Here is a 14,574-nt window from a genome sequence, read left to right as displayed (position 1 = left end):
CCGGTCGGTGCATACCGCCGCCAGCAGCATCTTTCCTTCCTAAGCCTACGTCATACAAGACATAAGTGCGATCTTCGTAAAACTCTGCAAGAATGTGCGGAGATGACTAGGACGCTGTCCTGAAACCTCTAAAGTCGAGGTCTAGCGAGAAAGTGCTCTAGGAGCTATCCAGAGTACGGACCGGAGAGGGACAAGCGGGACCTAGAGAAGAACGAACAATGTCTGCACTAAAGTGGAATGAAAGGGAACAGAGGACGGCAGGATAATGCTGCCAACTCAGAACTCCCCTGATTTCTCTTTTTGGTAGCCATAATGCTAACGGAACCAAATAGTTGTACTTACGCCACCTGAATCAGATCTTCAGAAACAGTAGTAACTGTAGTAGAAACCTGGGGATGCAGGTTTTCTCGTCCAAAGCAAGGTCAGAATTACCTGATGGGGAAAAAAAAAAAAAACCCAGTCCCTCTCAGAGGTAGGCCTCAGAGGCCATGGAGTTAAACTGAAGCGACTGAACTGTGGCGGAAGAGGGGCCTTGCGGAAGAATATCCGGATGGCCAGGAAAGCCCCAGGAGGCGTCCATGAGTATGTACGCCAGCTCCGGGTACCAGGTCTGACTTATCAGCTTGTAGTTGTCAAAACTACTTTTGACTCTTGTGAAAAAGGGAAGAGGAGGGGGGGACAGAAAAGGCATCTGAAACTGGGACTTCGGAATCACAAGTGAGTCACAACCGACTGCCCTCGGATCCTGGGACCTGGTAACGTACTGGGGAACCCATTGGTTTGTTAGAGAAGTCATTAGGTGGGCATCCAGAATGCCCCACCTCCAACAAATGTAGTTGAAGACGTCGGAGTTGAGAGGTCTACTCGCCTGATGCAAACACCCAATGATACAAAAAAAATGGACCTTCCAGTAGGCTACCCCTGGAATGTGGGCTGCTGATATGGCAGGGACATGGCCTTCCGCCCAACGCAGGATCAATGCTACCTCTACCACGATCTGTGTGTTGCAAGTCCCGCCTTGGTGGTTTTCGTAAGCAACGGCTGTGACATAGTCCCGACTGACTGCGGACTGGCTTGCCTGCGAGAAGAAACTGCCAGCGGAGGGGGGTAAGAAGGATTGCCCTGATTGCCAAGAGATTGATGGGGAGGAGGGTCTCCTGAACGTTCCAGCGACTCTGCGCTGTGAAATTGAAGAAGACCGCTCCCCAATCCTAAAGGCTGGCATCAATGTTGATGAACTGCCAACAGAGCTGGAGAAAAACAGAGCTGGAGAAATGACCTCCTGCGCAAGGCAGAGACAGATAGTGTCCACCAAGAGAGGGACTGCTTCACAATGAGAAGCAAAAGCACTGGCCGATCCAGGGAAACAGTCAAGGGAAACAATTCTCTTATCCCAGGTAGACCGGAGGCCAACCGAAGAGGGCGGGGGTGACACTGGGCATAAGGCACAGTTTCCATGACCTTTGTGAAGACCCTGGTAGCGGACGCCAGGCTGAACTGGAGTGCCGTGAACTGGTAATGGTGCTCCTGTATCGCAAACCGAAGGAACCTCCGATGGCGTACACAAACGGAAAAGTGCAGGAAAGCATCCTGAAAGTCCACAGAGCAAAGAAAACCCCCTGCTCCATGGAGCGGATCACCAAGCTCCAGGATTCCGTTCTGAGGAGACGAAACCGAAGGTGGTAGCAATTCAACAGCTGGAGGTCTAAGATCAGGTTTTTTTTTTGGGGTTTTTTTTCCTTTTTGAGATTGTGAAGAGGTTCAAGCAGAACCCAGAACAAAACATGTTTGTGCCAAGGAGCGGGTACAATGACACCTGAGCTTAGGGAGGGACAAGACAGCTTGGAGGACCCATGAGAGTGTTGAATTGGCGACAATATTCCATCCTGTAGCAGGGTGTGACGATCACCCTGACCTAGGCGTCGTCGACCTAGGGCAACCAAGTTTCCGTGAAAAGACGAAGAAGAAGAAAACTGCCTTCAACCCTGGAAAGGAACCCAGGTAGGGATGACCCGTCATTAGAGGAGAATCTGTGATAGGGGGTTCCGGAGGACCTAGAGACGGGTCCTAGGCCTCCAGTGAGGAATAGCTTAAAGGAAGGTTTCCCTCTTTCCCCTTGTGCAGGAGGAACAGTCCTGCTGTAAGGAACCACCAGAGAAAAGGCAGAAAGGTGCTTTCACCTCTGGTGGCATCAGAAGTGATCTGGACCAGTTTGGTCCCAAAGAGCTAGATCTGCTAGCTCCCCTGTAGGGGTCAGAGAGAAGTGCATGACGCCTCTAAGGCCAATACAGTTAAGGCCACAATCTGTCTGTCCGTAGCGTCCTTGAGAGACGCCGCATCAGGACTGGAGAGAACTGTTTGAGAGGCTAAGTGTGAAAAGGGCAGATCGGACCATATATTGACCAGGTCTGAACGAAAAGGGTTTAGAATGTCCAGACGTTTTCGTCCCGGGAAGCGTTTGCCGAGATGTTTCCAGTGTCTAGAGTTGGTAGCCTCAAACTCTTTGGGAAAAAATGCTGGGGGGTCATTTCATACGTTTGAATGAAACGGAGATGTCCTGAGCAGTCACATGCTCCACTATTACTTCGAGGGTTTGAACAACAGCTGAAATAAGGCTGCCATGTCCAGCGTCCCAGAAGTCTGATCCACCTCCGAGTCAGACTGTGACTGAGAAGCTACATCCGACCCGACATCCGCCTCCGAGGAGGGGGAACGGGTAGAGAGGGGCATTCTGTATGCTGCAGAGGAGGCCCGGTGAACTGGATGAGGAGCCACACAAAGTCCGCTTCCTAGATCATTCTCCTGATCTGTCCCTGTGCAGGTCGTGGTTGGGTGCATGCGAATCACCATGGGAGGTGTTCGTAGCACTGGTGGCGGCAGACAGATGCGGCATAGATTCCAGGACCTGTACCAGGGACTGTGAATTTTCTAGTCAGATCCGAGGCCGACAGACAGAGACTGACAAACATGGCAACAGCTCCTCCGGAGGGAGGGGAGCGTTTTCATCCCAGAAATTGAATCTTCTGTCCGGTTGAGGACCGGCTGGGACATGGCAACAGCCCACTCCGGAGGGACGGGAGTGCCGTCCCCCTGGGCAGATGTCGAGGGACCTGGTCTCGCTTCCCTTGTTCCGTACCAGATATGTCCTTGTGAACATAGTGGACAGGTGCGTGCGAACCACCATAAAAGTTGTTCGGAGCTCTGGTAGTGTAGATGGAAACCAAAGGCGTTCCAGGACCTAGGTCGCTGACTATGGAACCTCTGTCAGGTCAGATAACGACAGACATGGCAGCAGTCCACTCCGGAGGGGGGGGGGGGGGGGGGGTGCCGTTGTCCTGGGTGTTAGGGGACTGTTATAGGGCGGACACGGTGGAAGAGCTGCAGTACGAGCGCAAATAATGCAGACTGGTCAGAAAGCCACTGTTTTTATACAGATGGTGGCCAAAGAGGAGACAAAAACTGCTGCCGGGGACAGATAAGCCCCTATGAGGTAGAAAAAACAACCAGCCTGGGCTGGTCCTACCTGAACCCGAGATGGTACTGCTCAGGCTGGAATGTCTCCCAGATCCGATGCCGGATAGAGATGGGTGCCTGCTACACGAATCTTCGTCCGCTGTTACAGACACACCGCCCGCTGTGCCCTCTGGGTCATGAGGCAGATGGTGACAGTGCACAAAACTACAGTGCATGATCACAAACTTGCGGCACTGAGACGCTATACTTGCAGGCACTGAGACACTATACTAGGGCCATGTCTCGAGTGACAGGGAGAGAGAGCTGGAGAAGCACACTCACTGATTAAATAAAAATAGACGCGGCTATCGGAAGGGGACGTGGTTAAGCCTAAGGTGCATGCCGATCTGGCTTGTAATGCTCAGGGCGCGCACTGATTGGCCGAGGGTCACTGACTGGCCTGAGGCCGGTAAGAGGGTGTGGCTACGCCAGGAGAGAAGGCCCAAAGCCGGGGGTTCAATTAGCCGAACAACCCGATAAGCCGCGCCGTCTCAGGTTAATGTGCCGGCCGGCGAAAACAAGGAAAAATGCCCCTTCTAATGGCTGACACGGCGGGGGAGCCGGTAGTGACCGGACCTGTAGAGCCAGGGAGACAGGTACAGCGCCACGCTACGGAGCGGTGGGCGTGATCCGGCCGGAGCTGCGCTTGGGGGCGTGTCCTGGACCTAACCAGGATTATCTGACCCAGCGCCGCGCCTCCCATCGAAAGAGCGCGAAAGGCGGAAGCTGCGGCCTGAAAGACTGACAAGCGGAGGAGGCGTGTGTCACCTGCAAAAAGCCCAAACACCGGCGCCAGGGTGACGCGCAGATAGGGGGGCGTGCCCGGCAGTGGAAAAGGTGAAATAATAAGATTTCGCCGGAGAGTCGCGTCAGGCAAACTAAACACGCCCGGTAGGGGGCATGTTTGGACGATGAGTATGGCTGATAGGAGACATATCGGAGAGGCGGGGGCGTGCTCCTGACATAAAATGGCCGAAGGGAAGACGACGACCTGCAAAATGCCGAGGCCGCACGCTACGCGAAAATTGAACCTGAATGATAGGTCGACCCGGGAGGAAAGTGGCCTAAAAAGGGCACAAAAATTGATAGGTGGACCCGGGAGGAAAGTGGCCTAAAATGGCACTAAAATTGAACCTGAATGATAGGCCACTTTCCTCCCGGGTCCACCTATCATTCAGGTTCAATTTTAGCGCCATTTTAGGCCACTTTCCTCCCGGGTCCACCTATCATTCAGTCTATACACCGGTAAATGGGGAAGCTGTGCCGGGGAAGCTCACTGGCTTACCACCTGCTTGAATCTGGCTCCTCTTGATAGATGAGGATCGCATCAGAAGCCCTCGGGAGTGAGAGGGTCCTGGGAATGAAGATCCTCCTTCCCGTCTCCGGACGGTGCAGAAGACGGCATCAACCCCTTAGCCAGAAGGGGGAAGGCCACCACCAGTGACCACAGTCTTCCTCTCAGCCCTCTCCGAGGAGAGGGGTGAGGAGGGGGGATAAGGCAAGGACTGGCCACCAAGAGTCACCCTGAAGCACCCCGAAAGGGGGACAGGGGACAAATTCCTGCCAGCGGGCGGTGTGGGCGATACCACACTGCTCTCTCGGTCGCTTAAATGTGGGAAAACGGTGAGAATTCTGCACCCTGTTACCCGACGAGCTGTATCTGAAAAACAAAGGGAAAAGGATTAATAAATTCACACAGAAACCTTTGAAAGAAAAAACACTGCGGATCTGGTGTTAGATCCAGGTCCGCCTCCTACAGACACTAAGCTTAAACTTGGGTACTTCCTGCCGGTCAATGAGTGTATGCTACATAGGAGTCGTCAGTTTTTGTTTTATTTGCATAGTGTCAGCCTCCTAGCGACAGCAGCATACACCCATGGTTACCTGTGGCCCCCAATGAAGCAATAGAGAAATACCTTTTATTACTCTAACACCCCCCCCCCCACCGTGCAGTCTGGTGGGCATTGCTGGGGGGGGGGGGGTTTTCGGCGCCTCCTCTCCAGGTGCAATTCAGTCCTCCTGCCTTCACGTAGATGGGGGGGGGGGGGGGGGAGTAATAAATGTGTTTTTGTGCTATGCAGAGGGGATAGAGGGCTTACATATAGCTTTCTAAAATACTGTAAAACAGGCCTTGAAGGTGGTGGCCATACTTTATATTGGGAAAGCCTGGCTACAGGCACCCTTTAAAGGGGACTATCTATAGTGTGTGCTTATATACGTCTGTGTACCTGTGAGATGGCTGTGAAATGTTTACAGAGAGTCTAGAAAAAATAGCATTTAGTTAGCACTAGGATAAATCACGTACAAGCTGGAGTTAGGAGAGGTAACATGTTTGTTCTGTTCTAGTTTTTACATTAAGAAAATATTTGCCCTTCAGAGGCAGAGCTGAATATCAGGCTGTGGTCTTCTATTTCTTTCCCAAAATAATCAGTGAATTAAAATATTTTCTATATTACAGTAAGACACCATAGCCCTTTTATATTAAAGGCCTTTCAAAAAGGGATTAGTCTGCAGTGGTCAGAAGGGTCATCTAGAAAAAGTGGATTATAAAGGGAAAATCATATAGATTCTGACCTGTGCAAGTTCATAGTATCCAGCGGAACAGGCGAGGCAAAGGAGGGACTCCCCTTCCTCTGTGTGCTCATTAACACTGCGGCCTTCAATTAGCAACTTCCTCACAGCATTGACATCTCCTTCAGAGCAAGCTTCTGCTAAACTGCGGCTGTCAAAGCAAGAGGATCATTACACAACACCAGAAACCACTTGTCTTGCCATCTTTTATGTAGTGAAGAGTGCTACCAACGCAAGCCAATGCACAAAAGGGATGGCCATGGGAAATTTTATCTAAAAACGTAAAGAGAATCCTTCACCAGGTTTTTGCCCCCTAATTGGAGAGCAGTGCACAGTAGAGACAGAGACCCCGGATTCCAGTTATGTGGCACGTACTGGCCTTCTGTTTTAATAAAAATCACTTTAAGCATATTATCACTAGCCCTACATAGTCGTGAGCTCCGTATAACTCCCACCACTGAGTTGCAGCTTTCTGCTTACGCGCAGTGTACATAGACAGCTGTCAATCAGTGGTGTGTTCAGAATTCAGAGAACTGCTATATCTACTGCATAGAAATCAGCAGTTTCATCAAAACTGCAACAAATAGCCAAGTAAATGATACAATCGCTTGAATCAGTGTGGTTTCCCCTACATCATGCGATCCGATATAGTTGCAAAAACTTGGTGACAGATTCCCTGTACGGTATGTGCACGAGCAGCCTTTTTTGCCAACTTTTCGGAGCATTAACAGAGACGAAACAAAGCTCAATTTCTGCTCTAAAAATGCTTCAAAAACTGTGTGCAAATAGATTAAAGTGGCTTCTCAATCTACATTTATCCACAATTACTTACGGAAGCCCCATCTTTGCACATGACTGCCATGAAGGGGTATAATTGGGAGTGGTGGTAGAGTAAACCCTTGGCTGTATCAAGAAGCAGCAGGGCGCAGGCTCGGCTCCAGAGATCAGACCAGTCATCGATGGATGACAACCCCCCCGTAAAGACTGCATTTGATAGCTTGTCATACACAAGCCGGAATTGTGTTTCCACACTCCTCAAAAACTCAACTTGACGGAGCATGCTTTATATACTTTGCATCTGAATAGAAAATGAACAGCAAGTTTCTCTATGTCCTGCAGTGGGCAAATCTGGGGACAGCGTGGCTCTTCCTACATCCATAATCAGCAAGGTTAGCTGCCACATTACGACAGCTTACCTGAGCAAGGCTATCACAGCTGGACATAGGTGGTCAGGGTCATCATGAGGGCACAGGGATAGTATTGCCTTCAAGAACAGGTCCTTTCCATATGCTGCAGCTCGGTTGGTAGAGATGTAGCAGATACCGACAGATGGAGTTTTTTATGGTCAAGGTATAGGACTATTATGTGCTGGCTAGGTCAGAGTACCGTGACGTAGACTCCTAGGCATATACGAGGTAGCGGAATTCAGGACAGTCCATAAATTACAGCTCTTACTCAGACCCTGAATGTTGGATATGAGACAGTGGCATTAGCTGGACCAAGGACATACTACATGGTTCTACCAATACCTATCCAGCAAAAAATTAACTATGTCTGAACCCATCGTTGATGTTCAAATGTTTCAAAATGATACTATGAGCATTAATATGCAACTTGTAGAATATACTCACTTGTCCGTCTGCCCTGCATTTGAGGTGCTCTCCGCTCTCATTCTCGTAAGTGCAGCAGCAGCTTCATCCAACGCACAGCTGACCGAGGACGTCAATCTGCGAAGCACCTCAGGATCTGCGAACGCTTTACCATCAGCAGTGGATAATTTACCAATTCCTTGTTAGCACAAGTCGCCAAGCCAGTTAGTAGGTAAATGTAAGAAACCAAACAAAAATAGGGACAAGGCCTACTGTTAGTTCGGTCATGCAAAACTAACGTACGGCTATGCTCACAGCGTACTGGCTGGCAATTCAAGTCATGTTTCACATGCTGGACAGATGTCTGCTTGGCAGCACAGAACAGCTAATGAAGAAGGGCTACTTCCATTTAAAAAGTTATTAAAGAAAAAAAAAAAAAAAAAAAAGCAGGCTTTGGTATAAGTCTTCCATTATTAAAGAAACAGAAAGCTCATTTACAGGGGATAACAGGATTTTTGGGTTGCTTACCGTAAAATCTGTTTCTCGGAGCCTACATTGGGGGACACAGAGACCTTGGGTGTATGCTGCTGCCACTAGGAGGCTGACACTATGCACAAAAAAAGATAGCTCCTCCTCCGCAGTGTACACCCCACCGACCGGCAGAGAATTCCTCAGTTAGTGAGAAAGCAGTAGGAGAAGTAACAGAATAGGTTGACAACATAAACAACTCAACTGTAACCATTCAACCAAAGTAAGAACAGGAGCTGTAAAACATGGGAGGGTGCTGTGTCCCCCAATGAAGGCTCCGAGAAACAGATTTTACGGTAAGCAACCCAAAAATCCTGTTTTCTCGTTCGCCTTATTGGGGGACACAGAGACCTTGGGACGTCCCAAAGCAGTCCCTGGGATGGGAAACAAACTTCCATCAGGCCAGCGGACTCACCACCGCGGCCTGCAGAATCCGTCTACCTAGGCTGGCGTCCGCCGAAGCGTAGGTGTGGACTCTGTGGAATTTCACAAACGTGTGAACCGATGACCATGTTGCAGCTTTGCAAAGCTGCAGTGCGGAAGCTCTGTGGCGCACCGCCCAGGAGGCACCCACTGCTCGAGTAGAGTGGGCCCTGATACCAGGAGGGGCTCCGCGACGCTTAACACGGTAGGCTTCCAGGATAGCCGATCTGATCCAGCGAGCAATGGTGGCTTTTGACGCCGGGTGACCTTTCCGCGCTCCATCAGGGATAATGAAAAGAGACTCTGTCTTTCGCAAGGAAGTCGTCCTAGACAGATAGACTCTTACCGCCCTAACCAGGTCCAGCTTGTTCAAGGACCGCTCTCGGGGATGAGTTGGATTCGGACAAAAGGACGGGAGCACGATATCCTCGTTGAGGTGAAACGAGGACACCACCTTCGGAAGGAACGAGGGCGGAGGCCGCAGAACTACCTTATCCTGGTGGAGAACCAGAAAGGGAGAATCGGCACGAAAGAGCTGCCAATTCCGACACGCGCCGGACGGAGGTGATGGCCACCAGAAAGGCTACCTTCCCAGAAAGGAGAGAAAGGGAAATATCCCTGAGGGGTTCAAAGGGCGGACCTTGTAGAACCTCAAGAACCAGATTAAGATCACATGGATCCACGGGCGCCCGGTACGGCGGGACCGTGTGAGCCACGCCCTGAAGAAAGGTCTTAACCGGAGGACGGGAAGCCAACGTTTTCTGAAACAGAATGGACAGCGCCGAAACTTGACCCTTTAGGGAACTGAGGGCAAGCCCCGCATCCAATCCTGCCTGAAGAAACGCTAGGACTGAAGGGAGCGAAAAGGACATGGGCGCGACGTCATTGGTCTCACACCAAGTGAAATAGGCCTTCCAAGTACGGTAGTAAATCTTGGAAGATGATGGCTTTCTGGCTCGGATCATGGTCTGAATTACGTGGTCGGAAAATCCTGCTCATTTCAGAACCTCGGTCTCAACAGCCACGCCGTTAAATTGAGCGGCCGAGAATTGGGGTGGCAAATCGGACCCTGAGACAGCAGATCTGTTCTGTCTGGAAGCTTCCAGGGGGCGTCCGCGAGAAGGTTGACAATGTCCGCGAACCAAGACCTTCTGGGCCAATTCGGGGCGATGAGAATGACCGGAAGTCCTTCTGCCTTGATCTTCTTCAACAGCTTGGGAAGAAGAGGCAGAGGAGGGAACAGGTAGGGAAGTTCGAACTGGGACCAAGGAACGGCCAGGGCGTCGGCGCCCACTGCCAGAGGGTCCCGAGACCTGGACACGAATTGTGGGACTTTCCTGTTGAGGCGAGACGCCATGAGGTCTACATCCGGGGTTCCCCACCGAAGGCAGAGCAGATGAAACACTTCCGGATGTAGGGACCATTCTCCCGCCGCGAGACCCTCGCGGCTGAGAAAGTCGGCGGCCCAGTTGTCTACGCCGGGAATGTGAACCGCGGAAATTGTCGGGACGGAAATCTCCGCCCAACGAAGAATCTTGGACACCTCCGCCAGGGCTGAAACACTCCGTGTTCCCCCTTGGCGGTTGACATATGCCACCGCTGTGGCGTTGTCTGTCTGAATCCGTACCGGCAGTCCCTTGAGGAGCCTTTCCCAGTGGACCAGAGCAAGATGGATCGCTCGAATCTCCAGAACGTTGATCGGTAGCGCTGAGTCCCGATCCGACCATCGACCCTGAACAGTGTGGTTGCGGAACACAGCACCCCAACCGAGGAGACTGGCATCTGTGGTTACTATCTGCCAGTGAATGGGAAGGAAGGATCGACCCGATAGAATGAGAGGTGACGACAACCACCAGTTGAGAGACCGCTTGATCCGGTAAGAAAGATGGACAGGGCGATCCAGGGACCGAGGCGACCTGTTCCACTTCGACAGAATGGCCTGCTGGAGAGGCCTGGCGTGAAATTGGGCAAAGGGAACTGCCTCTATCGCCGCGACCATCTTTCCCAGGACCCTCATGGCTGTACGGAGGGATGGGAATCGCGAGGTCTGCAGCGATCGTACTTCCTGCTGCAGAGAGAGAATCTTTTCTTGTGGGAGAAAGACCCTTGACCGACGAGTGTCGAACAGAAGACCTAGAAAGACCAGGCGTTGGGTAGGAACCAGACAGGACTTTTTCCTGTTGACGATCCACCCGAAATTGGAAAGAGTGTCCAGGACGATTGACAAACTTTGGTGAGCCTGTTGGAATGAGGGAGCCTTGATCAGAATATAGTCTAGGTACGGGAAAAGAACGAGGCCTCTGACTCTCAACAAAGCCATCAACGCAGCCATGATCTTCGTGAAGACTCTGGGAGCGGTGGCAAGACCGAAGGGCAGTGCGACAAACTGGTAGTGGTGCTGTCGAATCGCAAAGCGCAGGAACTTCTGATGTCCGGAGAAAATTGGAACATGTAAATAGGCATCTTGGATGTCTATTGAGCACATGAATTCCTGCTCCTCCATGGAGGCGATGACCGAGCGAAGCGACTCCATGCGGAAGTGGCGAAGGCAGACCCTCTTGTTGAGCAGCTTGAGATCCAAGATGGGTCGAACTGCGCCGTCTTTTTTCGGCACTACAAACAGGTTCGAGTAGAACCCCGTGAAGCGCTCCGATTCGGGAATGGGCACAATCACCCCGGAACTGAGGAGATCGGCGATAGCTGTAGAGAACCCCGGGATCAAGGCTGGATCCTTTGGAGGCCGGGATTCGAAGAAACGATCCCGTGGGAGAGAGACGAACTCTATCTTGTATCCTGAGGATACGACCTCCCTGACCCAGGCGTCCTCCACGGCGGCCAGCCAAACGTCCCTGAAGGAAAGAAGTCGACCTCCCAATTGGAAAGGCCCCTCGCGTGCCCGATGATAGTCATGCTGAAGTAGACCGTCCAGATCTAGACGGTCTGCCCTGGGAGGAGTGGGGTCGCCAGGAAGGAGTGGGTCTGAAGGAAACTTTCCTTCTCTCCTGGCGAGCCTGCGGTCTCTGTTGGCTGGAGGAGTTGTCCGCCGTATTGAAACGGCGGAAAGTCCGAAAGGGTCGAAACTGACGCCTTAGTGGGGGTCTGCGAGGCTTGGACTGAGGGAGGAGTGAACTCGTGCCTCCGGTGGCGTCCATAATAATCTGGTCCAATTGGGACCCAAAGAGGCGCACCCCCTGAAAAGGCAGGTTAGTGAGGGACTTTTTAGAAGACAAGTCCGCTTGCCATGCCTTTAGCCAAAGTGTACGTCGAATTGCAATAACGTTGCTTGACGCCTGAACTGCACAGGATGCAGCATCCAAGGAAGCGGAGAGAAGATAGTCCCCGCCATGGGAGATCTGATTGGCGAGATTGGCCAAATGCTCCGGTTGCGCCTTATCTAAGATGCCCTGCCGAAGGTCGTCTGCCCACGTGGCTATGGTCTTTGCTGTCCAGGATGAAGCAAAGATTGGACACACCGCCGCTGAAGCCGCTTCAAAGGCAGACTTCGCCAGGGATTCTATAATCCTGTCATTAGAATCCTTTAGGGACGCCACGCCTGAAAGCGGGAGAACCGTGTTATTGGATAACCTGGACACGGGCGGATCGACCGAGGGAGAGGCCGACCAGTTGTCCGTAAGCTCCTTAGCAAATAGGTAGAGTATGCCGAGACGTTTTCCTCTTTGAAAGAGTCTGGTCGGATCCTCTCTTTCCTTGGTAAAAATTTTCCCAAACTGGGAATGGAAAGGAAAAACCCTGGAGGGAGTTTCTGCCCGTCTGAACGAAACCTCCTGATCTGAGGATTTCGCAGGGGAGTCAGCAATATCGAAGGTATGATGGATCGCAGCAATGAGGTCCTGCACTGTGACCTTCATGCTTGCATCCTGGTCTGAATCCAGCTCTAAAATCCCCTCAGATGACCTGTCCGAAAGCGCTTCCCCTGACTCGGGAGAGGAGGCCCGGGTTCCCCACCGAAAAAGTGGGACGCCGCAGTCGCAAGTCGCTCCCAATGGGAAAAAACCCTGTGCTCCCTGTACCCAGAAAGGGGGGAGGGAAGGGGGGGGATGCCCAGCAACATTGAGCTGCCTATAGCCTTGTGGCGACTGCGAGCGACCGCAGCGCCTACCCCTGTGACCATTGAAGAGGTGACCGTCGGGAATGGGCAGCCAGGTAAATAAATATGAAGCCGGGGCCTAATACTCACCCATCCACGATCCGTTACCTGTCTGAAGAAGTCTTGCGTCTCATCCAACCGACAGGCTCTGGTAGGCGAGTGGGAGGGAGACTGGCGACAAGGACCCCTGGAGTCGCTGGCACGTCTTGGTGTCGGCGTCCGTCTGGCTGGTCCTGCCGCGGAGAACTGCAAGGATACGGGGTGGCAGTACACGCCGTACTTGCAGACTCCATGTGGGAGTACAGATGTGACTTTTCACTCTGTATCCCTCCGTAGAACCTGAAAAGGAACGACGCACGACGAGGTAGATATGGGTCTAATAAAAGACCCGTGTCCACCTCCTACTGACACTAAGCTAAACTGAGGAATTCTCTGCCGGTCGGTGGGGTGTACACTGCGGAGGAGGAGCTATCTTTTTTTGTGCATAGTGTCAGCCTCCTAGTGGCAGCAGCATACACCCAAGGTCTCTGTGTCCCCCAATAAGGCGAACGAGAAATCCACATTTCACACCATTTTACAGATTATTTATAAATGAAATCTACATAAATTGTTAAAGGGGTTGTCCGGCCTTAGGCTACAAGTCTGCAGTCTCTCCATGTGACTGCAGACTTGTAAATCCTAACACTGTGCGCAGTGAGGATTCCCTGGTGCCGGCGGTCACGTGATCGCAAGTGTGGAAATTACAAATGTGCGGTCATACGCCTACAGCTCACACTGCCGGCACAAGGCGGACGTCACAGTGACTGCATACTTGTAGCCTAAGGCTGAACAACCCCTTTAAGTAACTTTTGAAACGCATTACTTACATTGTAACTCTAAATCCGCACAATCTCCATTCACAGTTTATCATTAGAAACAATCGGTGGCAAAAAAAAAACAAAAACACTGCACTATGAGAATTTAGACCGCTTTTGTGGCAGTTTTTAAGCCAGCAATGGATTGAAAAGAGATGGAGGATATGAAGGAAGGACTCCTCTTTCCTGCTGGATACACTTTTGACTTCCCAAAATGTAAGTTCTGAACAGATTGAGCCAAGAACAGAATACAGGCTGTAACCAAAGCTCACGATAAGACTTGCAGAGTAAAGTTACTTCTGTCTTTCCATGGGACAATGCTCATACAGAAGCCATGAATATATCAGGGAACTACTCTGTCTGAAGACCCTCCTTTTCATCTCCCACATTCTCACACTAGGGCTCAATCACATGTAGTCACTTTCCCAAAGTCACAGAAGAAAAAGTAAATGTGACTTCCTTTTGTACTCTCAGAATATGAAAGATTATGGAAAACCTCAAAGCGAGAATGGACACTGGAAGCAAAGATGACTGCAAAAGCGAGTGGATGCAGCTTCTTCCATTGAAATACACAGTGGAGCCCATCATAAACCTAAAATAGCCTCTGAAAGCCGAAACTAGCCGGCTACGCGTCCACTGAGGCGTACGAGGCAACAGCTGCTTTACACAACACAAGGAAGCAAAACTATTCAGGTGTCTTTCCAAGGTGAAAAGCCTACAAGGATTCGGCTTAAAAGGGCTTGTTCTCTAAAAAATATATTTGGAAATCGCAGTCATTTTTACTGCTGTGTCTTGAGATTAGTTACAAAACAGTTGTGGCGCTCCCTGCTGTTCTTTAGACCCCTCTCAGATGTCCACCTCATATCCAATGTCTGTGATCTCATAGTACCTGGACGGTGGAGTAATCCCTGCTATAAAGCAGGCCAGCCAATAAGAACTGATGCACCGGAAGAGGATTCTCCTAACCAGCACCGAACACCATCGAGAG

General features: G+C 51.2%; 1 protein-coding gene across 6 annotated transcripts in view; it reads right to left on the bottom strand.

Moving 5' to 3' along the window:
- Nucleotides 1-14,574, bottom strand: part of ANKRD17 (ankyrin repeat domain 17) — a 180,155-nt gene that overhangs the window by 99,762 nt on the left and 65,819 nt on the right. For 5 of the 6 annotated variants that reach the window (XM_073590404.1, XM_073590394.1, XM_073590431.1 and 2 more), the window contains exons 3-4: nucleotides 7,716-7,872; nucleotides 6,088-6,235 (exon numbers count right to left, since the gene is read on the bottom strand). In XM_073590404.1, the coding sequence (XP_073446505.1) occupies nucleotides 6,088-6,235; nucleotides 7,716-7,872 (305 nt within the window). The remainder of the gene's footprint in view (nucleotides 1-6,087; nucleotides 6,236-7,715; nucleotides 7,873-14,574) is intronic. The other variant, XM_073590413.1, reaches the window with a different exon arrangement.

This window comes from Dendrobates tinctorius, unplaced genomic scaffold (genome assembly GCF_039654945.1).
Source record: "Dendrobates tinctorius isolate UK_male_01 unplaced genomic scaffold, ASM3965494v1 ptg000011l, whole genome shotgun sequence".
Classification (NCBI taxonomy): Eukaryota; Metazoa; Chordata; class Amphibia; order Anura; family Dendrobatidae; genus Dendrobates; species Dendrobates tinctorius.
Note: the sequence above shows the minus strand (reverse complement) of the source record. Positions and strands in the feature narration are given on the sequence as shown.